The 27,213-nt window shown below is 45.6% G+C and overlaps 1 protein-coding gene across 3 annotated transcripts in view; it reads left to right on the forward strand.

Annotated features, from left to right (window-relative positions):
* LOC142295893 (uncharacterized) overlaps positions 1-11,521 on the forward strand; it is a 38,299-nt gene extending 26,778 nt beyond the window's left edge. Inside the window, exons 2-5 of one of the 3 annotated variants that reach the window (XM_075339010.1) lie at positions 3,175-3,265; positions 3,378-3,545; positions 3,632-3,755; positions 9,956-11,521. In XM_075339010.1, the coding sequence (XP_075195125.1) occupies positions 3,188-3,265; positions 3,378-3,545; positions 3,632-3,755; positions 9,956-11,181 (1,596 nt within the window). In that variant the 5' untranslated portion in view covers positions 3,175-3,187 and the 3' untranslated portion in view covers positions 11,182-11,521. The remainder of the gene's footprint in view (positions 1-3,174; positions 3,266-3,377; positions 3,546-3,631; positions 3,756-9,955) is intronic. The other 2 variants (XM_075339011.1, XM_075339009.1) reach the window with 2 other exon arrangements.
* The last annotated feature ends 15,692 nt before the right edge of the window (positions 11,522-27,213 follow it).

Here is a 27,213-nt window from a genome sequence, read left to right on the forward strand (position 1 = left end):
ATATATATATATACAGCTTGGGTGAGGAACGTATAAGTGTGGAGGAGAGAAGGAGATCTTGGGAGGACTGGAGATTACTTGTGGGAAGATGATACGGAGGAGACAGCTTATGGACGGCTTTGTAGGTCAATATTAGTAGATTGAACTGGATACATTGGGGAATTGGGAGCCAATGAAGGGATTTGCGGAGGAGTAGCAGCGAGGAGAGAGGGGGATTAGCCGAGCCACAGAATTAAAGGGTTATTCCCATTTTTAAGATCCTATCTTCATATGTACTAGGTCATAACAATATTAGCAAATACCTCAAATTAGAAATGTAATATAGTTCTGATTTACTATGTCACTTACCTCATGTGCAGGGCATTGCAGATCCTTTGGTATCCATTGTTATGACCACGCATATAGTAACAGGTACCCATGGTTACAATCACTAGCACCTAACTGTCACTATGCGTGGCCATCATGACCATGGATACCTAAGGCCCTGCAATGCTGTGCACATGAGGTAAGAGACATAGTGTATAAAGTGTATTTATTTGATTTTCAAAGTTTATGAACCAACATTTAAGGGGGGGGGGGGTTTAGGAAAGTTAACTTTATTGGAAAAACCTGGGAAAGATTTTGGGGGGTGGTAAGAGACATAGTTGATCAGGAGAACTATACTACATTTCTAATTTGAGGTATTTGCTAACATTATTATTACACCTATTACATATTGGGATAGGATCATGGAGATGGGAATACCCCTTTAAGGATGGGTTGGAGAGGTCAGAGATGATAGCAGGAATGCCACAGAGGAGGGAGGATGTTGCAGTAGTTGAGGCAGGAGATGATGCGGGCGGCACTCTCATTTCAGTAAACTCAGGGTTGAGGAAGGGACATATTCTGGAATATTTTAGAGTTGCATGCGGCAGGAGGTGGTGAGAGCTTGGATGTACGGTGTGTAAGGTGTGAAAGACAAGTCAGAGTTGATGGTTACTCCAAAGATATGGGCTTCAAGTACAGGGGAAAGTGTGATGTCATTTATAATGATAGATCGGGTAGGTGAGATGGATGAAAAATGATGAGTCCAGATTTGTCCACTTTGAGCTTTAAGAAGCGAGAGGAGAATTTGCACAACAAATTGTACAATGCATTTTCTCCTGTTATCCTTGTGAAAGTGAAAGATTTGGGGTTAAAGCAACAAGTTTGTGATAAAAAAAATTTTTTTTCATTTTCACAGTTCAAAGTTATAAAATTCGGTGAAGTACCTGAAGGTTCAAGGTGCTCACCAAACATCTAGAAAAAATTCCTTGAGGTGTCTAGTTTCCAAACTGGGGTCACTTGTGGGGGTTTTCCACTGTTTAAGCACCTCAGGGGCTCTGCAAAGGAAACATGATGTCTGCTAACGATTCCAGCCAATTTTTCATTCAGAAAGTCAAATGGTGCTCTATTCCTTCCAATCCCTGTCATGCGCCCAAACAGTAGATTTCCAAAACATATGAGGTATTGGCATACTCAGGAGAAATTGCACAATAAATTGTATAGTCAATTTTCTCCTGATACCCCTGCGAAAATGCAAAATTTAAGGCTAAGCTAACATTTTTTGGGGAAAACTAAAATTTTCATTTTTTCCTTCCACATTACTTTTAGTTTCTATGAAGTACTTAAAGGGTTAATGTAGCGCCCACGAGGCAGGCGGTTAACCTACTCGTTGCCGGGCTGTCGACGGACGTCGTCACAGGCAGCCTAGCCCGGCTTCATTGCCTCAAGGCGTATAGGAAAATGGCGGGGGAGATGACGGAGGTAGTAGTGGGAGGACTGTTGTGACACCACCTGTGGTATGCGGCCAGGGATTTAGACGCGGCTGCTATCGCTGTCCTCCTGGGTGGATGGTAGTAGCAGCCAGAGATGGTATTGCTCCCCACAGGTGGAGCGGGCCCCGGGGAGGATGATAAGGGGAGTAGTAATGGTGGGCGCTTAGTGGCGGTGCTGGGAATCAAGAAACAGAGTCTATAGCTGCGGTTCCAGGTTGTTTACTCTTTGTGTTGTGCCGCTCACCCGGGTAATACCGGTCACTTGCTGTGATGGGCTCCGTCAGACCTGGGTAAGTTAGGAGAAGTCTCTGGTGTTGAAAAGAAGAAGAGAGTCCCTTGTCAGAGTGGTCCTTGTAGTGTAAAGCACCTGGGCTGAGCGGTAGCACCCCCAGCCCCAGGCCCTGTGGAGAGGGAAGGAAGTGGTGTCGTGTCCCAGGACTGATGTTCCGGGTAGACTGACTAGCGATTGTCAGTGTGATGCTCCTCTTCTAACCCAAGTGGAACCCGCCCCCCGGTGGTTGTCCTAGTGACCGGGGAATTCCCATGTTCGCAATGGCCACCCCCCCCCTATCTACTCTAGCACAGCTCCCAGAGAGAGGCTAATAAGCTTTATGTAAAATGTGAGTGTGGAACACCGGTGATTAACCCCCTCCTTACCCAAGGTGAATATCACACATAAAATAAGGTGCAATACTCTGTGGCGACTGAAGCCTCAGGGGCGCCACATTAATTAATAAACCTCTTAGATGCGTTTTGAAAAGTTTGAGAGGTTCAGTTTTTAGAATGGTGTCACTTTTGAGTATTTTTTGTCACTTATGCCTCTCAAAGTCATTTTACATGTGAACATAGTCCCTAAAAAAATGGTTTTGAAAGTTTTGTTGGAAAAATGAGAAATTGCTGATAACCTTTGACCCCTTCTAACTTCCTAACAATAAAATTGTGTTTCAAAAATTGTGCTGATGTAAAGTAGACATGTGGGAAATGTTAGTTATTAACTATTTTGTGTGACATAATTCTCTGGTTTAAGGACATAAAAATCCAAAGATTAAAAACTGCATAGTTTTCTGCAAATTTCCAGCCTTTTCTCAAATGAATGCAAAAAATATCATCCTAAATTTACCACAATTTATTTACAATATGCCACGAAAAAAAACAAACAAAATCTCAAAATCACTTTGATCCATTGAAGCGTTCCAGAGTTACTACATCATAAAGTGACACTGGTCAGAAATGAAAAAATTGTACTGGTCATGAAGGTGAAAACAGGCTCAGGGGTGAAGGGGTTAAGGTGATAGCCCTGTCTTTAAACGCTATGCTTTCCCCATGTACCGTATATAAGTCATTTTAACATTTAATAGACGCTGGTTCTTCCCATCAGTGGCCCCCCGAGGATGGAGCCGGACAGAGACCACATGGCGGCTCGGATATTAGACCTCACCCTGGAGATAATCTACTGGATCACTGGAGAGGTGAGAGCTTCACATCACATCACTCTGATCTCTAGGAATAAAGCAGGGAAGTGACGGGGAAGGTGGAGGATTCTCAGCCTCTTTGTAGTGACCGGCGTCTCCCCATACACAGGATCACACAGTAGTGAAGACGTCGTCTGGGGAGTGTGTGACCCCCCGTGTGTCAGGAGGGCGGAGCAGGACCCTGAGTGCCATCACCGAGCCTCCACCTCATTCACTGATACATGAGCAGAAGATCCTAGAACTGACCCACAGGATCACTGAGCTGCTGAGCGGAGAGGTGAGCGCTGCCGGGAATGCTGGGACATTATACAATACCGCTGCCGGGGGAGGGGTCCGCTAATGACGGCTCATTGTGTGTGTCAGGTCCCTATAAGGTGTCAGGACGTCACCGTCTATTTCTCCATGGAGGAGTGGGAGTATCTAGAAGGACACAAGGATCTGTACAAGGAGGTCATGATGAAGGATCCCCCGTCCATCACATCCCCGGGTAAGAGGAGAGTGTCCTGGGCTGTAGAGGAGAGGACAGGGCTGAAGATATTACCTTTAAAAGGACTTTGTCAGTTCAGAATGAATGTTCAAACCCAGTACAGTGCACCCTTGGCGTTGCCAAAAAGTTAAGTTCACCTTCCCACCTCCTTGTTTCTCTGCACTTCTCTAGGTCTCTTAAACGAAAACTGTCAATCAAAGAGAAGGGCGGAGTTAAAGGAAAAACAAGCAGGAGGGAAGGAGCACCTAAATGTTTGGCAACATCATGATGCACCGTAACCTATACTTGGTCATTCTATTCTGACAGACTCCCGTTCAAACTTTTTATATGCCTTTATTATAAAAAAAATGTAGTTTCCATTATTGAGTGAAAATAATAAATAATAAAATGTATATCTGGGAAAAATTATAATACAGTCCTCAGACTATATCACCTTAGATAGTCTATGTACATTGGAAAGCAGCTGGGTGGATTTCTTTTCAAGGAGTTGTCCGGTCGATGTCCACAAGTCTGCAGTCACTATGTGTCACTCTATGAAAAGTCCTGCTGTATTCTTTAAGTTTTTAGCTGTTTGGAAACTTCCTTAGGTTAGTTTCACACTTACGTTGGACGGGATCCGTAGCATTGCATTGTGTGACGCATGCAACGGATGCGTTGCATATAGTGGCACAATGGATGCTACGGATCGTACAAAATAACGCAATCCGTTATAGGTTTTTTTCCTTGACTTCACACATCTGAGCATGCAAAGTTGTGTAAAGACGGATGTGTTAACGGAATCCGTCAAATGACGCATTCTAACAGAATCCGCCACCATAGGCGTCCATTATAAAAACAACGGATGCCAAACATATTCCTGCAGGTTGCGTTTTTTTGACACTCCACCAAACGCAGAAAAACGCTACATGCAGCGTTCCATCCGCCCGACGCAGCGTCAAAATAACGACGCTGTGTCGTCCAGCGGATGCAACGCAGACACTTGCGTTACAGTGCGTCATCCATACAAGTCTATGGAGAATAGCGCAGTGCGTTAACGGACTGCGCTATTCTCCATAGTGACGGAATGCGCTGAACGCAAGTGTGAAACTAGCCTTATGGAACCTTAAGTAGGGTTTAATTTTTTTAAGCATACGAAAAAAAAAGGCCCCAAAATCCTACTAGAGCTTACTTTTAGGGTAGGTCTTAGTTTCTGAGAAATGGGGGTATTATAGACCAGTACAAAGAGCTGAAACTTGATCTACTGCGTCTAAGGATTTTCCAAAGAACCATGGAACATTCTTTACATGTGGAGTTAGAGCGCACCAATCACCAGGATTTTTGTAAATAACCTAAAGCCAGTGCTATACTGTCACTATCAGGCTGAATATATACACACCTTTAGTTGTCAGCTTAGATTTACAGTCATGGCCAAAAGTTTTGAGAATGACACCAAAATGATATTTTCACATGATCTGTTCCCTCTGGTTTTTAATTGTGTTTGTCTGATGTTTACATCACATACAGAAATATAATTGCAATCATATTATGAGACCAGAAGGTTCTATTGACATTAGAATGAGTTAATGCAGCAAGTCAATATTTGCAGTGTTGACCCTTCTTCTTCAGGACCTCTGTAATTCTTCCTGGCATGCTGTCAATCAACTTCTGGACCAGATCCTGACTGATCGCTGTCCATTCCTGCATAAGCAATGCTTGCATTTTGCCAGAATTTGTTGGTTTTTGTTTGTCCACCCGTCTCTTGATGATTGCCCACAAGTTCTCAATGGGATTAAGATCTGGGGAGTTTCCAGGCCATGGACCCAAAATCTCTATGTTTTGTTCCATGAGCCATTTAGTGATCACCTTTGCTTTATGGCAAGGTGCTCCATCATGCTGGAAAAGGCATTGTTGGGCGCCAAACTGCTCTTGGACAGTTGGGAGAAGTTGCTCTTGGAGGACATTTTGGTGCCATTCTTTATCCATGGCTGTGTTTTTAGGCAAGACTGTGAGTGGTGCGATTCCCTTGGCTGAGAAGCAACCCCCCACATGAATGGTTTCAGGATGGTTAACAGTTGGCGTGAGACAAGACTGGTGGTAGCGCTCACCTCTTCTTCTCCTAATAAGCTGTTTTCCAGATGTCCCAAACAATCAAAAAGGGGATTCATCTGAGAAAATGACTTTACCCCAGTCCTCAGCAGTCACTCCCTGTACCTTTTGCAGAATATCAGTCGGTCCCTGATGTTTTTTCTGGAGAGAAGTGGCTTCTTTGCTGCCCTCCTTGAAACCAGGCCTTGCTCAAGCAGTCTCCGCCTCACAGTGCGTGCAGAAGCACTCACACCAGCCTGCTGCCATTGCTGCGCTAGCTCGCCACTGCTGCTAGTCCCATCCCGCAGCTGAAACAGTTTTAAGATACGGTCCTGGCGTTTGCTGGTCCTTCTTGGGCGCCCTGGAGCCTTTTTGGCAACAATGGAAGCTCTCTCCTTGAAGTTCTTGATGATGCGATAGATTGTTGACTGAAGTGCAATCTTTGTAGCTGTGATACTCTTCCCTGTTAGGCCATTTTTGTGCAGAGCAATGATGGCTGCACGTGTTTCTTTAGAGATAACCATGGTTAACTGAAGAGAAACAATGATACCAAGCACCAGCCTCCTTTTAAAGTGTCCAGTGGTGTCATTCTTACGTAATCATGACTGATTGATCGCCAGCCCTGTCCTCATCAACACCCACACCTGTGTTAATGGAACAATCACGAAAACAATGTTAGCTGCTCCTTTTAAGGCAGGAATGCAATGATGTTGAAATGTGTTTTGGGGATTAAAGTTAATTTTCGTAGCCAATATTGACTTTGCAAGTAATTGCTGTTAAGGTGATCACTCTTTATGACATTCTGGAGTATATGCAAATTGCCATTAGAAAAACTTAAGCAGTAGACTTTGTAAAAATTAATATTTGTAGCATTCTGAAAACTTTTGGCCATGACTGTATAGGTTTTTAAACACAAGCAAGTAAGGTTTGTAAAATGAGCAGCTTTTTGACTGGCAGCAACTGCGGATCATATAATAGCTGGGGTGGGTATTCCTAGTGATTCCTGCCCCCCTGCCAGTTCGTCCTCCCCCCTATCTGTTATTTATGTTAATTCTATTATAGAATCGTTTTACTAAGTGACTAGAAGGACTTGTGCTGATGTCATACCCATGTGACCAGAAGGGGTGGGGCCTCAGCCAACATAGCTTATACCAGGAAGCAATATTATTTTTCTGTTGGCTGAGGCCACGCCCCTTATGGTCACATGGGTATGATATCAGCACAGGTCCTTCTAGTCCCTTCATAAAACAATTCTATAATAGAATTAGCATAAATAACAGGGGGAGGACAGACAGGCAGGGGGGCTGGAATCACTATAAATACCCAACCCAGCTATTAGCTGATCAGCAGCTGCTGTCATTCAAAAAGCTGCTGATTTTCCAAACTTTACTTGCTTGTGTTTCTAAAACATTACATCCTAGCTGACAACGAAAGGCAGTGCTTTTCTTGCTGTGGTACGCACCGGTATGGCGTACCGGAAAATCTGAAGAACGCTGAGGATAAGCACCTCTGGCTCTGTCCACATGGCTAATTTGTAAATTTACTATATCATCAGCCATTGGCTGGAGTAGGGTGACCTCTGTGTCTCCCCCCCCTCCGATCTGATTGGAGCTAGCATCCATGTGACGCTATCCCTCCAATCAGATGTGGAGGGGCGGTGGGTGTCCGCACTCTTCAAGATGTTCATGGACGCTGAAGATCGATGTCACGGCCGGTCACCCCGATCTGCTGCCATCCAGTAAGGTATTTGCTCCCCTCTGCTGTCTTCCACTCCCCCCCCGACCTCCGTTGCCCCCCGTCGTCCTATTCAACCCCCCCACCGCCCTCCGCTCCCACCTGCCCTGTAATCACTGTTCTGCTCCTGCCGCCGCCGATCAGGTCCCCCAGTACTCGCCCCCCCCCCGTCCCCCAGTGCTCACCCCCCCTGTCACCCAGTGCTCAACCTCCCCCCCCCTTCCCCCAGTGCTAACCCCCCCTGCTTCCCCCTGCTACCACCGGCGCCATGTCCGCTCCCAGCTGCTAAGCAGGAACACTAGAAAAAAAAATCTCACACTTACCGGTCTGCAGCCTCCCGGGACACGTGTGATCGGCTTCAGGACCTGCCGGTAATCAGCTGGTGCAGTCACGCTACGCCATCAGCTGACAGTCTGAGTCCAGCGTTGGGGCTGGCTTTTTACAGGCCAGCTGGTTTAAGCGATCAGGTGATGCTCTGAGGTGACTGCAGCAGCTGACTACCGGCGGCTCCCGGAGCGATCAGTCGTGTCCCGGGATTTTGCAGACAGGTGAGTAGTTTTTTTTTTTTTGCACTTATGAATCAGCTGATTGTATAAACGGCTTTTATACAATCAGCTGCTGTGTCATGTGATTCAGGCCCTTGAACCTGACACATCATCTGATCGCTTTGCCTTCCAGTAAACCGATCAGATGATATTGGATCCGGATTGGACGGCGCGGGACCCTGACCCAGGATTACTGCGGAGGGGGGTTCTTTATTTCAATAAAGATGGGAGTCACTAATTGTGTTTTGTTTTATTTCTAATAAAAATATTTTCTCTGTCTTGTGTTTTTTTTTATCTTTACAAGAAATTCATGGTGGCCATGTCTAATATTGGCGTAACACCATGAATTTCGGGCTTAGTGCCAGTTGATAATATACAGCTGGCCCTAACCCCTTATTACCCAGCGAGCCACCCGTCATCAGGGCCGCTGGAAGAGTTGGATACAGCACCAGAATATAGCGCTTCCATGAAAGCGTCATTTTCTGGGGAGGCTGTGGACTGCAATTCGCAGCAGGGGTGCCCAGAAAGCTTGGGCACTCTGAGCTGCGGATTCCAATACCCAGCTGCCTAGTTGTACCTGGCTGGACACAAAATTTGTGCGAAGCCCACGTCATTTTTTTTTCTTAAATTATTTCATAAAATTCATGAAATAATTAAAAAAAGGATCCCTATATTTTTGGTTCTCAGCCAGATACAAATAGGCAGCTGGGGGTTGGGGGCAGCCCGTACCTGCCTGCTGTACCTGGCTAGCATACAAAAATATGGCAAAGCCCATGTCATTTTTTTTTTTTTTACATTTTACGTTTTTGGGCAAAAAACTCCTGCATACAGTCTTGGCTGAAGGATGCTGAGCCTTGTAGTTCGGCAGCTGCTGTCTGCTCTCCTGCATACACTAGTGGATGGAGTATGCTGAGCCTTGTAGTTCTGCTCCCCCTGCCTCTCTCTCCTGCATACACTAGTGGATGGAGTATGCTGAGCCTTGTAGTTCTGCACCCCCTGCCTCTCTCTCCAGCATACAGTACCGTATGTAGTATGTAGTAAACCGTGCACAGGATCTCCCGGCAGCACAACAGCAACGACAGCACCCCCTCCAACTCCTCAAACTCGGCCACCGGCTGACAGATCCTCCCCACTCCCCCTCCTCAATCTTGGCCGCCGGCGCCTAACAGCACCCCCCTCCCGCTCCTCGTCTCAGAGATGCGTACCAGCAAATATTTTTTTACAAAAAAAGCACTGACGAAAGGTGCATATAGAATCAGCCTGATAGTGCCAGTATAGCACTGTATATATAGAATCAGCCTGATAGTGCCAGTATAGCACTGTATATATAGAATCAGCCTGATAGTGCCAGTATAGCACTGTATATATAGAATCAGCCTGATAGTGCCAGTATAGCACTGTATATATAGAATCAGCCTGATAGTGCCAGTATAGCACTGTATGTATAGTATGTATAGAATCAGCCTGATAGTGCCAGTATAGCACTGGCTTTAAGTTATATAGGAATATCCTGGTGATTGGTGCGCTTTAAGGCAATGTAGACATTCGTAAAGACAAGGGTTAATTTTAATTTCTTTGATGTTGTCTGTTGACAATATGGCATTTAATTGTATTATCTGTATAATATAGGATCTCGCCAAACGACAAACACAAATACCATTGCTTTCCGTGGTCTTTCTTCACTTTAGTACATCTATTTGCCATATACTTACTGATATTATCGTTTGTCCCAATTTTTGCATTTCTCATTTGCTTTGTTTTTCTGCTTTCATGGTATTATATCACTAAAGCTTTAATGGTTAATTTAAAAAGTATATTTTATTTTAGATAATAAGAAAAATTTGTGTCCTTTTCCAGATGAAGTTGAGATGAGACCCTCCAATGGACACCACTATTTAGCACCCCGTTATGAAGTAGAGAATGATAATACCAGGCAAACTCACTCAGCAATTCCCAATGTACCAATAGTCCCTCACAGCAAAGATCTGTCCACTGATACTGACGGTCTTAGAAAACTACCTTCCTTTAATGAATTACTGATCGGTAAAGAAAGAACTCAACATGGACAAGGAAGAATACTTCCACATGAAAAGAAATCAAATCTTTCTTTATATGACCGAATTCACAAATATGAACGGCCATTTTCATGTTCAGAATGTGGGAAACATTTTAGTAGGAAATCAAATCTAATGGAACATGTAACAATTCACACTGGGAACAAGCCATTTTCATGTTCAGAATGTGGGAAATGTTTTACTCGGAAATCAAATCTTATGAAACATGTAAAGAGTCACACAGGGGAGAAACCGTTTTCATGTTCAGAATGTGGGAAATGTTTCAGCCAACAATCTATTCTTTTTCTACATCAGAGAATCCACACAGGGGATAAGCCATTTTCATGTCTTGAATGTGGGAAATGTTTTAGTCAGAAAGCACATCTTGAGGGACATCTGAGAATTCACACCGGGGAGAAGCCTTTTGCATGTTCAGTTTGTGGAAAATGTTTTTGCGACAAATCAGCTCTTATTGAACATCAGAGGACTCACACTGGGGAAACGCCATATTCATGTTCAGAATGTGGGAAATCTTTTGTCCAGAGATCAAATCTTGTTAAGCATCAGAGAATTCACACAGGAGAAAAGCCATATGCATGTTCAGTGTGTGGGAAATATTTTAGTGACAAATCAAGTCAAATTGAACATCAAAGAACTCACACAGGGGAGAAACCATATTCATGTTCAGAATGTGGGAAATATTTTGTCCACAGATCAAATCTTATTATACATCAGAGAACTCACACAGGGGAGAAGCCATATTCATGTTCAGAATGTGGGAAACGTTTTAGCCACAGATCTGGTCTTGTATATCATCATAGTACTCACACAGGGGAGAAGCCATTTTCATGTTTGCAATGTGGGAAATGTTTTGTCTACAAATCAGATCTTGTTAAGCATCAGATAATTCACACAGGTGAGAAGCCGTTCTCCTGTTCACAATGTGGGAAATGTTTTGTCTTCAAATCAGATCTTGTTAAACATGAAAGAACTCACACTGGGGAGAAGCCATTTTCATGTTCTGAATGAAGGAGATTCTTTGTCAAGCAATCAAATAGTATAAAATATCAAGATAAGTGCGACAATCTGTGATCCTCCACAGTCCAATCATATTTCCACCCGTATATATAGTGGAGTGATGCATAATTGTTAAAATATTGTCTGAAACTTTGATGTTAAATCCTAAGGTGGGTCAGAGGGGTCCCTCGCTGCCTCCACATTATATAAATGGCTATTAGGCATGAAGGAGAATCCGGATTTGCTTGATTCAGCCATGAGTCTTTTGTCAGCCAGCCTAACAAATATGTTTGTTGGAATGATCTGTGTGTATGAACATACCTACATTAACTATTTGTGTGAAAATCATATATTAAAGTGATAATATTTCTTGTATTGATGGAGCATCCTGTCATATGGTGTAAGTAGGTGTCTCTCGGGTTGTTACCAACTAAACTCCAAAACAGACCTGGAGCAAAGTGAATAAAAAGGGAGTTCTTCTGCCAGAAACGCGTTGTGATTTGAGATTTTAATACAGAAGTTTTGTCATCACTTTTTCGCTAGGTCTGTTTTGGAGTCTAGCTGGGAACAATGCAACAAACACTATTACATTATTGTTACCACTTGGCTTTGTTTTTAGGCAATACTGATGGAGGCAAACAGCGGCTGCATCGTGTATTAACTATTGAAGTTGTGCTCACCATACACACAACCTTTGAAGGTGAGCAAATAGAAAATATGTTTTTGTATCAACTCACCACTTCAGATGTCCTTAGGAGAAAGGCCCAGTGGGTTCCAATGATCAGGTGCATGGAAGCCTGTGGCCGGCATCCACATCGAAGTATGAAGAAAAAAAGGTGACGATCCAGCACCATATAAAATTCAAATATTCTTCTTAATTTCTTCATTTTTAAAATAAGGGCAAAAAGAGGGACTACACCATCTCCATATTAATAGCAAACACACAAGAAGCGTTTCGAACACCTGAGCGTTCTTCATAACATGTAATGCAATATAGAATGACAGGGATATATATATAAAAACTAACGGACATGACACGCCTGAAAAGGAAGGTGGGGGAGGGAAGAGGGGGAAGGGATGAGGTAATTGAATATGCACAGCACAGGCAATTCATATAAGTCCAGTAGTAACAAAACCAAATCCACATTTGTGCAGCAAGAAAAAAAGAAGTGTGTTGCCAAGGGTTATGGGGTACTCGGTCCCGGGCGGTGTATAACTGGGGAATGTCACTTTGGTGGCCGTTGTACGGTCCCGTCCCCCGGGTGCTTTTTGAAAAGGGGAATTATTTACAGGGGATTGTTGAATAAAGTTTATACGTGACGCCACTTGTGGTTGTGCGGCTATAGGGATGGAGCCGCCGCTGCACAATGTTCACTACTGGGGCTGGTGTTGGTAGCAGCCTGGATGTTAGGCCCTCCACAAGCAGGACCGGGCCCCAGAGGATTGGTAAGGTAGACGGGTGTTGAAAGAAGGTAGGCCACAACAGGAGTTTCAGTGCAACTGGTTCTATTTACTCACTGCAAGCTGGTAACTGGTCACCCGAGGCCGGCAGGTCATAACCGCAGGCCCCCTTTGTTCCAGTGCCAGTTTTAGTGACCTGGTGGCTTCTTTCCCCTGCACCTGTCTTCCTGTCTTTGGTTGGTAGGTCCCCGTGGCATAGAGCGGCTGGGTGTCTCCTCCTGGTTGTCTTCTTCAGCAGTCCGTATGATGGTAGCGTGAACCCTGTGGGGTTGGAGTCTCTGGTCCTGTCCCCGGTTCTCCCTTTGCTACTGAGACCCGAACTTCAAGGTCAGTGAGGTCCTTGATGGTCCCCTCACCGTGCAAATTTTATCAGGTCTGCCTGGAGCTTTTGCCTGACCTAGGATTCTGTACCCCGTTGGTGCGTAGTTCCGGGAGTACTCCACCGTACTCCACCAGCAACTAACCGCCTGGGCCCTCAGGTCACTGTTCACTCTGGTCAGTCCGTCTGCTGACTTTCACAGTCTCTCCTCTATTTCCACGATTACTGTGTCTTCTTCACTGTCTGACTCTGTCTGCCCCTCCCACCTGGTCGTCTAGTGGACTGGACTGGTTCCACCTCTAGGCGGCCATCCATTGGTCCGACCCTAGCCTTGTACCATTGTATGGGCGATAATTGGGGAAAATAGGGATTATCTGGAGTGTTTGTGTGTTACCGTCACAGGTCTTCTGGGTCCCTAGGTGGTAGGCCCTGCATCCAGGTGGGGATGTAGTATCTTGTAGCTCCCTGATGGCTTCAGGGGCGCTACAGAAGCGTATCAGAAAATGTAAAAACAAACAATATGCAGATTATATACAAAAAATGTCAGAGGTTTTCAAAGTACGATGGTAATGTAGATTTATAAACTCTTGTCAGAATGAGCTCACTGATAGAGCCTCAGTTAACTCATTCAGCAGTCAGCAATGTGTAGGGTGACAAAAAGCCTTTAGAAGGTAAAACTTAATGTTATGCACGCTAAAGTGCACACGTGGTAAATAAGGTAAAATAAGGGCTTACTAAAAACTACTACACCTGACCTGCCCGGTTCTTGTACAGACTATAAGTCCTAGTTGTGAAGTCCCTGTGCAGACTGAAACCCCCCTAACTGGAAGACCCAGATGACCATTCAGAACTTTGCTTCCTAAGTGGCCATTGATAGTTCCACAAACCTCCTTAAGAATCCGAGGGAAGGTGCAGAGTAAAAATAAGGTAAACCAAAAGTTATAATCTGCCAGGAGAAATACAAGACACAGGCTGTTGTTCCAAGCAGGGTCCACGTCAGAAATATCACCAGTGGGAAATGCAAGCACATGGAAGCTTTAACCCCTTCACGACCAAAGACATATATGTACATACAGTACATCCTTGGCCGTGTCTGTCTTTTTAATGCGGATTTGCACAGTGAACCTGCATTATTTCCCGCACATGTCTGTTGATCTGATCAGCAGACATGTGCAGCTAACAGGCACCCACCCGTGCCTGTAAACCCCTTAGATCACACTGTTCCCCACTGCCATCGGTTGCCATGACAATGTGGAGTCAGATGATGACCCCTGTCGCTGCCATGATGTGTTTCCTGTGAATGTCGGCAGAGCGCAGCACACACAGGAGAGCAGCATTTCTGCTGTACAGAGCGATGCTGAAGCACCTCTCTGATCAGCAGAAGCAATCAGACAGTGCAGGCAAATCTCCTAAGAGGACTAGTAAAATCATTAAAAAATGTTAAAGAAAAGAGTTTTTAAAAATATGGAAAAAATAAAACTAAAAGTGCAAATCACCTCCCCGATTTGCCCCATTGAAAATAAAAAAAATATACATATTTGGTATCGCTACATTCAGAAACGCCCGATCTATCAAAATATGAAATCAATTAATGTGATTGGCAAAGGACGTAGAGAGAAAAAATATATATTTTTGGGCACCGCAAAATTGCATTAAAATGCAAAAAGAGGTGATCTAAACATCGCATCTACTCAAAAATGGTACCATTAAAAATGTCAGTTCAAAACGCGAAAAATAAGACGTCACTGAGCCCCAGATCCCGAAAAATGAGAAAAAATTGCGCTTTTGTCGCCATTTTCTGAGACCTGTGACAGGTCTCAGAAAATGGCGACAAAAGCGCAATTTTTTTTTTTATTTGACAAATTTCTGAATTTTTTTTTACCACATAGTTAAAAGTAAAACTATACACATTTGGTGTCTATGAACTTGTAGCGATCTGGGGAATCATACTGCCAGGTCAATATTTGCCATATAGTGAACACAGTGAATAAAAAAAACACAAAAAACAATCATGGAATTGTACAATTTTTGACAATTTTACGGCACTTTTTTCCTGTTTTCCAGTACAATATGGGTCAGAATAAATGGTGTCAATCCAAAGTACAACTTGTCCAACAAAAATTAAGTCCTCATATGGCGAAATTGATGGAAAAATAAAAAAGTTGGAAGTAGAGGAGGAAAAAAACGAAAAGCAGAAAATTGCCCAGAGGTGACGGGGTTACACTGTAACACCAGCCGGGTGATAGGGCAGACTAAATTCTAGCATAGGAAATACTTGTTGGCAGATAGGCAATGAACACACAAAATGTCCACACAGAGACAAAGTGTTCAGAACCTAGACAGTGACTCTACCTGAGGCCCTCTTCACATGTCCGTGAAACACGTGTGTGTTTGGTCCGTTTCCGTATGTACCGGAGACACGGACACACGTACTCCAATGTTATTCAATGTTTGTAGTTACACGTGCGTTATTTCTATTAGGTCCGTGTGTCCGTGTGCGTGATACGTATGTGTATCCATATTGCACGGATGCATGACCGTTTTCTGCACGGAACACGCACACACGCACCCGATGAAAGTCTATGGGTCCGTGAGCACACGTACGTGACATGGATGCATCTCCGTATGGTCCGTGTACGTTGTGTGCTTTTTTGAAGCGATGTCGGTCATTCTTTTTTTTTCCTGTGTATGTCAGTCAATCTCCCTCAGTCCGTAGGTTGGTCTCTCTCTCTGTCTGTCGGTCGGTCTCTCTCTCTCTCTTGTCTATCCCTCTCTCAGTCTGTCGGTCAGTCTCCCTCCTCTCTCATACTCACAGTTCCCCGATCACCGTCGCGGCGCTGCACAGCTGTTAAAAAAACTCCGGCGGCTTTTACTATTTTGAAAAAGCCGGCCGCTGATTAATCAATCTCGTATTCCCTGCTTTCCCCGCCCACCGGCGCCTACGATTGGTTGCAGTGAGACACGCCCCGACGCTGAGTGACAGCTGTCTCACTGCAACCAATCACAGCCGCCAGTGGGCGTGTCTATATCGAGCAATAAAAAAAATAAATAAATAATTAATAAAAAACGACGTGCGGTTCCCCCCAATTTTGATACCAGCCAGGGTAAAGCCAAACGGCTGAAGGCTGGTATTCTCAGGATGAGGAACTCCACATTATGGGGAGCCCCCCAGCCTAACAATATCAGCCAGCAGCCGTCTGGAATGGCCGCATCCATTAGATGTGACAGTCCCGGGACTGTACCCGGCTCATCCCGATTTGCCCTGGTGCGTTGGCAATCGGGGTAATAAGGAGTTAATGACAGCAGCCCATAGCTGCCACTAAGTCCAAGACTAATCATGACAGGCGTCTCCCCGAGATACCTTCCATGATTAACCTGTAAGTTAAAGAAAATAAGCACACACAACGAAAAATCCTTTATTTGAAATAATACACACAAAAAAAAACCCTCGTTCACCACTTTATTAAGCCCCGAAAATCCCTCCAGCTCCGGCGTAATCCACAGAGGTCCCGCAACGCTCTCAGCTCTGCTACATGAAGGTGACAGGAGCTGCAGTAGAACACCGCCGTTCCTGTCAGCTCCACGCAGCAACTGAGGTGAGCCGCACGATCAGCTGTGCTGTCACTGAGGTTACTCGCGGCCACCGCTGGATCCTCCTACTGTGACAGCAAGTCGCCCGAGTGACAGCGATGAAGTCACAGGTGAGTTGCGGTCTCGGGTGGAGGATCCAGCTAGCCGCGGGTAACATGAGTGACAGCAGCGGTAACCGCGCTGCTCACTTCAGTCACTCTGGGGATTAGCGGTCACCGGTGAGTCCTTCATGGGTGACCGCTAATCAGGACGCGACACAGAGCTGTGAAGTTCACCCGAGTTCATTCTCATCGCGTGTCGCTGTCTGCTGTCCGCCGGCATGTAGCAATGTCTTTGTGCATCACACATGGACATTCCACACGGGCAACACACGGACATGTCACTTACGTATCTCATGCACACACGGACATTCCACACGCACACACGGCTAGCATACGCCATTCACACGGATGCCACATGTACCATAAAAACGGACATAAAAATGGAACACGGACCCGAAAAACGGAACGTAACACACGTGCGTGTTTTTCACGGACGTGTGAAGGGGGCCTGACTGTGGCTCAATGCAGAGGGAAATGGGCAACAGCACAGCAAGCTGCTAGATCAATTCTGAGGCATAGCACTAATCTATTGACTGTCATTTCATTGCTCCAAATCACCTGTTTCCAATATTCTACTTCCCACTTTACATACTTTTACAAAAACTCGAGCAGACGCTTATTATAATGATATTGAAGTTGAGGCTTCTTCACCTTTTTTCGGGCCACCATTCCAAACTTGTGTAACATTCGTTCCATGGACGTCTGTGATCTCATTATTATGAAACAGATGAGCTGCCTCCACTGCCGTGTTTGTTGCACCAGAACTGATAGACCTTGTGATGAGCCGACTTTTTTTGGCAATTTTCTTGGCTGAAAGACGACTATTGATGAGATGGATGATGCTGTTCCTCTTTTCTTGGAAAATCTTCTTCATGGCGGCTCCTCAATTTGAACCAGTGACTTTCTCTTGGGAATCAACCTAATAACATACTGAGCTATTAGGGAATGTGAGAACAGGTTGTAATTTGTAGTATACAGAAAGAAAAAGATTTTTCCACCACCAGGAGCAAAACTGTAACAAAGCAGCAACATGAGGAGAATCTGTGTAACTAATCATATGCTAAATAGCTGCAAGTCACATTTATGTATGAGAAGCCAAGATGATTGTCTATAAAATGAAAGTCGTCTCATGCTCAAAGCTGTAGAAGATGGAGAGATATGGAAACTGAAAGTCAAAAGCTCAAACCATTGTTACCCTTTTGCTTGTCACTGCTAATCTGATCCTTATCCACGACTATTACATTTATGTGTGGGGGCAAATCCCTATATAAGGGAAAAACACATTATCTTTAAAGAATATTAAAGGTGCATAAGACCCAGGTAAATAATAAAATAGTAATACTTTATTAGAAAAAGATTCAAATACTAGACTTTTAAAAAATATTAATAAATTAAATGTCCGGTATGAAACCAAATATCAAAAATACTTCTAAAATAAGAAGTGCAGGTAAGTTGTCATTAAACACTGTTACATAAATTGGATACAAGTAGCAAGATCCACTAGGTACAGCAATAAATGCCGTTTACAGCATGGAAAAGGAGGTAAATATGTCTGTTATACTAAGGGGTACTTTGCACGCTGCGACATCGCAGGCCGATGCTGCGATGCCGAGCGCGATAGTCCCCGCCCCCGTCACAGCTGCGATATCATTGTGATAACTGCCGTAGCGAACATTATCGCTACGGCAGCTTCACATGCACTTACCTGCCCTGCGACCGTCGATCTGGCCGGCGACCCGCCTCCATATTAAGGGGGCGGGTCGTACGGCGTCACTGCGACGTCACACGGCAGGCGGCCAATAGGATCGGAGGGGTGGAGATGAGTGGGATGTAAACATCCCGCAACCTTCCTTCCGCATATTCTACGGAAGCCGCGGTGACGCCGGTAGGAGATGTTCCTCGCTCCTGCGGCTTCACACACAGCGATGTGTGCTGCCGCAGGAGCGAGGAACAACATCGGACCGTTGCGTCAGCGTAATTATGGATTACGCCGACGCTGCACCGATGATACGATTACGACGCTTTTGCGCTCGTTAATCGTATCATCGAGCCTTTACACACTACGATGTCGCATGCGATGCCGGATGTGCGTCATTTTCAATTTGACCCCACTGACATCGCACCTGCGATGTCGTAGTGTGCAAAGCCCGCCTAAGTAGGAAATACTGCAATAAATACAGCTTACAATATGGACAAATTGGTAAATATGTCAGATCGACTAAGTAATTCTTATACTATTTTTTGCTGTGAAAAATGCGCTAGGGCTTATTTCAGGAGTAGGGCTTATATTTGAGGAATCACAGGTTGGGGTACGTTTACCCCCCAAAAAAGGCAGACACCCCTCTAGGAGAATCACACTTACCAGATCCTGGACATCTGCGTCACTCACAACAGGTTCTCGTGTGTTCCACAGCAGTACTCCTCTGCTTCCAGCCAGCAGGGGAACCTGGGAAGTTGAGGAATGCATCCCTCAGCTCTTACACACAGACACACACTCACACTCACACACACACACACACACACACACACACACACACACACACACACACACACACACACAGACACACACACACACAGACACACACACACACACACACACACACACACAGACACACACAGACACACACAGACACATCCAATAGCAGTAACATCACACACATTCGGTGGTACCATACTGTTTCCGGCTGCTGTGGAACGCAAGGCCTTTAGTTGGAATGTATTGAGGACCTGCTGTGGAATGCATTGATACGTTCCACCACAGATCCTCGATGGGTTCCACTACAGGTCCTCGATGCATTCCATCACAGGTCCTCGATTCGTTCCACTACAGGTCATCGATGCGTTCCACCACAGATCCTCTTGAAACAGCAGAAAAAAAGTCTTTAAATTTGCCTTATATTACATCATATCCCATGGCCCAAGAACCACCAACACCAAAGTAAGTTGCACATAGAAAAACTTTAATTGGTTGGGTCAAGCATATAAATATTACATGGGATATAAAAATTGTGACAAGTAAGAAGGTTAAATGACACAAAAGAGCGAATAAAGAACCCCATGTGGGGCTGCATGGATCAAATTAGGTGCACACAAAAGGGTGTACTCCCAGCAGGGCCAGTGTAAGTGCCTTTTACAAAACGCAGGTTCACCTAATCAAGAACTCTAGGCACATTACAAATAAATGAACAGGAATATATTCCCAGCAGAGCCAGTGTAAGTGCCTATACAAAAGATAAATTCACAGTCAGTGACAGAATAACACTTTAATAGATGACAATAGGCATGTTACTCACACACATCATCTGGTGAACAGGGATATGTTCCCAGCAAGGTCAGTGTAAATGCCATTGCAATAAACAGGTTCACAGTGAGTGATAGAGTAACACTTAAGTATATGAACATAGGCACACTGCCCAGGCATCTAGTCCAATGGACAGGGATATATTCCCAGCAGGGCCAGTGTACGTGCCATATCATAAACAGGTTCACAGCAAATGACAGAGTAACACTTTAGTGCATGACAATAGGCACATTACACAAACACATGGTCCAGCGAACAGGGAAGTATTCCCAGCAAAACCAATGTAAGTGCCTTTCCAAGTTCACAGTAATGACAGGACTCTGTCATTTGCTGTGAACCTGTTTATGATATGGCACGTACACTGGCCCTGCTGGGAATATATCCCTGTCCATTGGACTAGATGCCTGGGCAGTGTGCCTATGTTCATATACTTAAGTGTTACTCTATCACTCACTGTGAACCTGTTTATTGCAATGGCATTTACACTGACCTTGCTGGGAACATATCCCTGTTCACCGGATGATGTGTGTGAGTAACATGCCTATTGTCATCTATTAAAGTGTTATTCTGTCACTGACTGTGAATTTATCTTTTGTATAGGCACTTACACTGGCTCTGCTGGGAATATATTCCTGTTCATTTATTTGTAATGTGCCTAGAGTTCTTGATTAGGTGAACCTGCGTTTTGTAAAAGGCACTTACACTGGCCCTGCTGGGAGTACACCCTTTTGTGTGCACCTAATTTGATCCATGCAGCCCCACATGGGGTTCTTTATTCGCTCTTTTGTGTCATTTAACCTTCTTACTTGTCACAATTTTTATATCCCATGTAATATTTATATGCTTGACCCAACCAATTAAAGTTTTTCTATGTGCAACTTACTTTGGTGTTGGTGGTTCTTGGGCCATGGGATATGATGTAATATAAGGCAAATTTAAAGACTTTTTTTCTGCTGTTTCAATATGTCCCTGAAGTTGTTGCCTTTTACCTTATATAAGTCTGCTTTAACTGTCCTGGTTGTTGCTAATTGTCTCTCTCTGTGTTTTTTCACAGTTCTTTTTCCAGGCAGTATGGACTTTAAAGCCCGTGAATCCACGTGGCAAACTCAATTGAACCAGGTTTTTGACACAGAGGGCGAAGTGGACAATTCAGTGGATTCAAGAAATCATAGGGAGCTTTGCAACCAAGTCAAATCATTGTTCAACCGCAGAATGAGACTCTGGTGGAACAAGGCCTTCATGCAGCGCTATGTTGATCGGGGGTTAATACCTAGAGGGCTTAGGGTACAGGTCTTTCCCTCTTTCAGTGTCACGGATGAGACGTTTAAAAGGGACTGGGAGGAAGCAGCTTCTGCTTGCTCCAGGTCCTTTATGGGGCTTCTTATTAATAACAATGAGGCCTCTCTCCGTGCCATTGATGAGGAGATTTCTGTGTTACAAGACCGGACCACGAAGGAACTCACCCCCGCTGAGTTATCGAATTTCCATGAGACATTGAATAAGGAGTTTGTTAAATGGGAAAAGGAGTTGGTCTCTACCAAAACAAAAAAATATCAACGTGACGTTACTGATTATAAAAACCAGCAGGTGTATCGATGGAAGGGGACAACACGCCGGAGGAGACATTTTGTCGGACTCCCTAACTCCGTATCGGCCTCCTCCATCTCCTCAATGGAGGATGAAAGCTCTACATCTCAGGCTTCATCTAGACCTGTAACGAGAGGTTTTTCGAGTAAAAATAGACCCGATAAAACACCCCCAGCCCCTGGAAAATCTACCTTGGGAGCAATTCCAAAGAAGGGCAATTCCAACCAACTGGAGGTGATTAACGTGTCTCAGGTCCAACTGTCTGATGACCAGATTGAGGTCCTAAAATTAGGTTTAACCTTTGTACCTGATTGTAGTTTTGATCTTTTTACAGTCGCTAAGGACCTGAATCTGTTCCTCAGAAAGGTGGTTCTCCATAAAATACACGCTAGAGGATCCAGTCTGAATCCCTGTACCATGGAGAGGGAGGAGGAGGCTGTGCGGATACTTGAAGAATTGGAGGGACAGGCATCTGGTGAGTTGGATAATATTTTTCCTACACGTTTGTACCCGCGCTCCACCACGTTCCCCCCATTTTCGCTGTGCCCTCAGGTCCAAGTCTTCCATGACCTAGTTATGGGTGACTTGAGATCTCTCTCCAAGAGAGTAAAAAATAACAACCTTTCTGTTAAACATCGACGGGCCCTTGAGGAATTAAGGAAAATGGAGGGAGTAATCATTAAACCGGCGGACAAGGGGGGTAACGTGGTGGTCTGGCCATCTGCCATGTACGAGCGGGAGGTATATAAACAACTAAGAAATGCAGACTTTTACCAGATGCTGCCCTCTAATCCAACTAGTGTTTTCCTCACCCAGCTGATGCTCATACTCGAGAATGCTCTTGCCTCAGGTACCATTACTAAAAAGATGTATGATGGTCTCCTTCCAGATATGCCAGTAACACCCACGTTCTACCTCTTGCCTAAAATACATAAAAACCCTCGGGTTCCCCCTGGACGTCCGATTGTCTCTGGCATCGGAGGGCTATGCGATGCAGTATGCAAATTTATCGATTTCTATCTCCAACCTTTGGTTGAGACGCTGCCCTCCCATGTCAGAGACACTTCGGACGTCCTTAGGAGGATTGATGGCTTGACGGTTGAGCGTGGGATTTTGCTGGCGACTCTGGATGTTGAGACCTTATACACGAATATCTGTCACGAGCACGGCCTGCAGGCAGTTGAGTATTTCCTGGGTATGAGCAACTGGGCACCACCATTACAACACCTGATTCTGGAATTATTGGAGTTCGTACTGACGCACAACGCCTTCACCTTCGGTGAGCGGTTCTTCCTCCAGCGGCGCGGCACTGCGATGGGGGCGGCTTGCGCGCCGTCGTACGCAAACCTCTTCCTGGGATACTGGGAGAGGGAGGTTTTCGGCGACGGCGTGCCGGCCAGCTCCCATGTGCAGTGCTGGCTCCGCTTTATCGATGACATTTTTGTCATCTGGGGGGGGACCGCCCCGGAGCTTGAGGGCTTTGTGCGCCACTTGAACTCCAATTCTTATAACATCTACCTCACTTATCAGGCTGATCCGACTAGGGTCGATTTTTTGGACATTGGCATTTCCATTAATGATCAGGGTCTTATGACCACTGACATCTATCGGAAACCCTCCTCTGTGAATGCTTTGTTACACGCATCTTCTGGCCATCCGCATTCGACCATCAATGCTATCCCTACTGGGCAATTTATCCGTTTGAAACGGATTTGCTCAGAGACGGATACATTTGAGGGTAGGGCCAGTGAGATGCGTGATAGATTCAGGGAGAGAGGGTACAGCTCCAGATCCATTAAAAAGGCCTATAGTCGGGCTAAAGTAGCTCCGAGAGACCGACTTCTTTTACGTTTCAATCCTGATAAGACGAAGCCTGCTGAACCGAAGGTGCGTTTTATCTCCTCATTCAACCGTCAATGGGATCATATTCGTGGCATATTAACTAAGCACTGGTCTGTCTTACAAACGGAACCTGTGCTGAAAGATATGCTTCCAGACCGACCCCTCATGACGGCACGTCGGGGCCGGAGCCTACGTGATATGTTGGTCCACAGCCACTATGTGGCACAAAAGAAACCACCATTTATGATGGGACGTTCTATCTGTGGATCATTTCCATGTGGCTCATGCATTGCGTGCCGTCACGGTAACATCATCAGGGCAACATCCTTTGCCTCCTCGGACGGCTCCAAAACATTCGAGATCCGGCAATATATTTCTTGCAGTAGCACGGGCGTAATTTATTACGCTACGTGCGCTTGCGACTTAATATATGTCGGACTCACTAGTCGTGAATTGCGGGTCCGGATGAGGGAGCATACTAGGGACATCATCGCGGCTAAAAAAGCGAAACCTGAGGATGTTGATTCCCTGAAGACCATCCCCCGCCATTTTAGGGTGCATCACGGGTCTGACCCCTCAAGCTTTAAGGTGAGGGGGATTGACCGTGTACACCTTGGATTGAGGGGTGGTAATATTCATAAGGTGTTGGCACGGGTTGAATGTCGTTGGATATTTCTCCTCGACACAGTGGCCCCTCGAGGTTTGAATGAGAGGCAGACCTTTAGTTCCTATTTATAATCCAGTAGGTCTCGTCTGCGTTTGACATATACCCCATTACGGGCAATATTTGTTTGGTTGCGGATCCCCTGTGATTGAATCTGCTTTGTACATAATGGTTTTTATAAATATTTTTTTAACTGGATTCTTTGTGTCCTCTTTTTTTCTACAGTTGTCTACGTTTGTGCTCTTGGTGCAATATTTCTCTGTGTCACTAACCTGGTGGTCTGCCTGCATTGGAGAATGAGTTGGGAAGGAATACAGTATATCCTGATCGTCTATATGAGATTGTTCACTGGACTGCGTCTTACTGTTTAATATGTTGTTATATGCATGAATAATGTCCTTACTCTCTATGTATACAGTACTGGATGCAATTATGATGTAATTATATGTATTCTTATCCCTCTATAATGCTATGCACTTTGTACGATTCCCAATGCGATTTGCCCTTTCTTTTGCCAGGAGTAGACATGGCATTTGCAGCTTTACTTCCTGTTTGCGGCTCTGCACATGTGCAGTGTGTGTGGCTCTCCTTGAAGCTTCCCCTGGGTAATATTGACGTCATCAAAGGGGTTTTCCCTGGCCCAGGTGATGCTGGAGTAGCCGCCCACGCCTGCTCAGTGTGCCTTAGTGCTCTGTAGCAGCGACAGGTGCTGCAAATGATCTAATATACACTAGTGTATAAATGCAACCATTTCCCTCCTTTTGTCCATGGTCCCCTGAGGAAGTCATCACGAAATACGTATTGGGACTTTTTTCCCCTTGTGTGACTGCATGTGAGTGCTATAATTGGTGGAATATCCACCGGGCTATGTGTTTGGGTAATGTGCCTATGATTATGTACTAAGTGTTATCCTGTCATTACTGTGAACTTGGAAAGGCACTTACATTGGTTTTGCTGGGAATACTTCCCTGTTCGCTGGACCATGTGTTTGTGTAATGTGCCTATTGTCATGCACTAAAGTGTTACTCTGTCATTTGCTGTGAACCTGTTTATGATATGGCACGTACACTGGCCCTGCTGGGAATATATCCCTGTCCATTGGACTAGATGCCTGGGCAGTGTGCCTATGTTCATATACTTAAGTGTTACTCTATCACTCACTGTGAACCTGTTTATTGCAATGGCATTTACACTGACCTTGCTGGGAACATATCCCTGTTCACCGGATGATGTGTGTGAGTAACATGCCTATTGTCATCTATTAAAGTGTTATTCTGTCACTGACTGTGAATTTATCTTTTGTATAGGCACTTACACTGGCTCTGCTGGGAATATATTCCTGTTCATTTATTTGTAATGTGCCTAGAGTTCTTGATTAGGTGAACCTGCGTTTTGTAAAAGGCACTTACACTGGCCCTGCTGGGAGTACACCCTTTTGTGTGCACCTAATTTGATCCATGCAGCCCCACATGGGGTTCTTTATTCGCTCTTTTGTGTCATTTAACCTTCTTACTTGTCACAATTTTTATATCCCATGTAATATTTATATGCTTGACCCAACCAATTAAAGTTTTTCTATGTGCAACTTACTTTGGTGTTGGTGGTTCTTGGGCCATGGGATATGATGTAATATAAGGCAAATTTAAAGACTTTTTTTCTGCTGTTTCAATATGTCCCTGAAGTTGTTGCCTTTTACCTTATATAAGTCTGCTTTAACTGTCCTGGTTGTTGCTAATCACCACAGGTCCTCGATGCGTTCCACCACAGATCCTCGATGCGTTCCACTACAGGTCTTCGATGCGTTCCACTACAGGTCCTCGATGCGTTCCACCACAGATCCTCGATGCGTTCCACCACAGATCCTCGATGCGTTCCACCACAGATCCTCGATGCGTTCCACTACAGGTCCTCGATGCGTTCCACCACAGATCCTCGATGCGTTCCACTACAGGTACTCGATGCGTTCCACCACAGATCCTCGATGCGTTCCACCACAGGTTCTCAATGCATTTGTCACGGGCGGGGAGGAGGGTGTCAGCACACTACGCTCACCGCTTCTGCTCGGGTCCGGCGGCTGCTGCTCAGTGGTGGCTCGAGCTGTAGGCCGGATCCCGGGGGTTTCTCGAGCGGCACTCCTCGCCCGTGAGTGAAAGGGGTTTGTTGGGTGTGGGGATTGTTTATAATCCGTGACGCCACCCACGGTTGTGGTGATTTCACCACCGCTGCTCAATACGGGGATCCCGGGGATGGTGATGCGGAGCAGCCAGGTGTTGTGTTGACCCTCCGTGGGTAGGGGTTGGTGATCCCGGGGCCCGGTGATGGCTTGGGAGGTGCAGGGCCTGGTGGGCGCAGGGACGCGGGGGCAGCGCTGTGCCTTGCGGCACTGTGGTACTCACTCAGCCTGAGACGATGACACAGTTTGTACGGTAAACCAAACGGCTGGTAAGACGGTCCCACGGACGGCTGCAATTGCTTTCCCAGTAGGTGACGGTGATGTCCCTCTTCCTTGCACCTTTGTGTACTTGTTGGTTGCGATGGGTCCCCACCGGTAACCCGCTCCCCGGCTTCAAGCTGGACCGGAGGAGCTCTACTCTTTGCCCGCAGGCGCTGGCCCTCAGAAACTGGTGCCCTGGCGGTGGCGGTGTCTCTGTTGTACAGGTTGGGCTGTTGCCTTCAATCGGGACTTGGTTGTTGGGGGATCTACGTCCCCTTCACTGACGGATTCGGCAATTTACGGCGACTCCAAGCCTTGCCGGGGTCCGAGAGGCCCCTGCCCTGGTGCTGACTGTCCTTCGGAACACTGCTCCAGACCACCGGGCACACAGCCTACGGGGTCCTTCCAGGAACTTCCAAACGGTCCCCCTCCAGACAGTCACCGCCGTTGCTGACCCTGCTGACCTGCCCCGCACCCAGCCGGACTCTTCAGGCTTTACACACTCCTTCTGTTCTGTCACCACTCTTGCTGTCCTCCTTTACCACTTTTCTTTCCTTCACTTTCGCTTAGTTGTTTGCTCAAGCCCTGCCTGGGCTACTCCTCCACTACTTCCACTTCCTCCTCCCTGACTGAACTCCAACTCTAGACTGCCTGGTTTCTCCCGCCTCCAGAACTGTGATCTCCTCGGTGGGCGGAGCCAACCGCCTGGCCCACCCCCTGGTGTGAATCATCAGCCTCTGGAGG

Source organism: Anomaloglossus baeobatrachus, chromosome 3 (genome assembly GCF_048569485.1).
Source record: "Anomaloglossus baeobatrachus isolate aAnoBae1 chromosome 3, aAnoBae1.hap1, whole genome shotgun sequence".
Classification (NCBI taxonomy): domain Eukaryota; kingdom Metazoa; phylum Chordata; class Amphibia; order Anura; family Aromobatidae; genus Anomaloglossus; species Anomaloglossus baeobatrachus.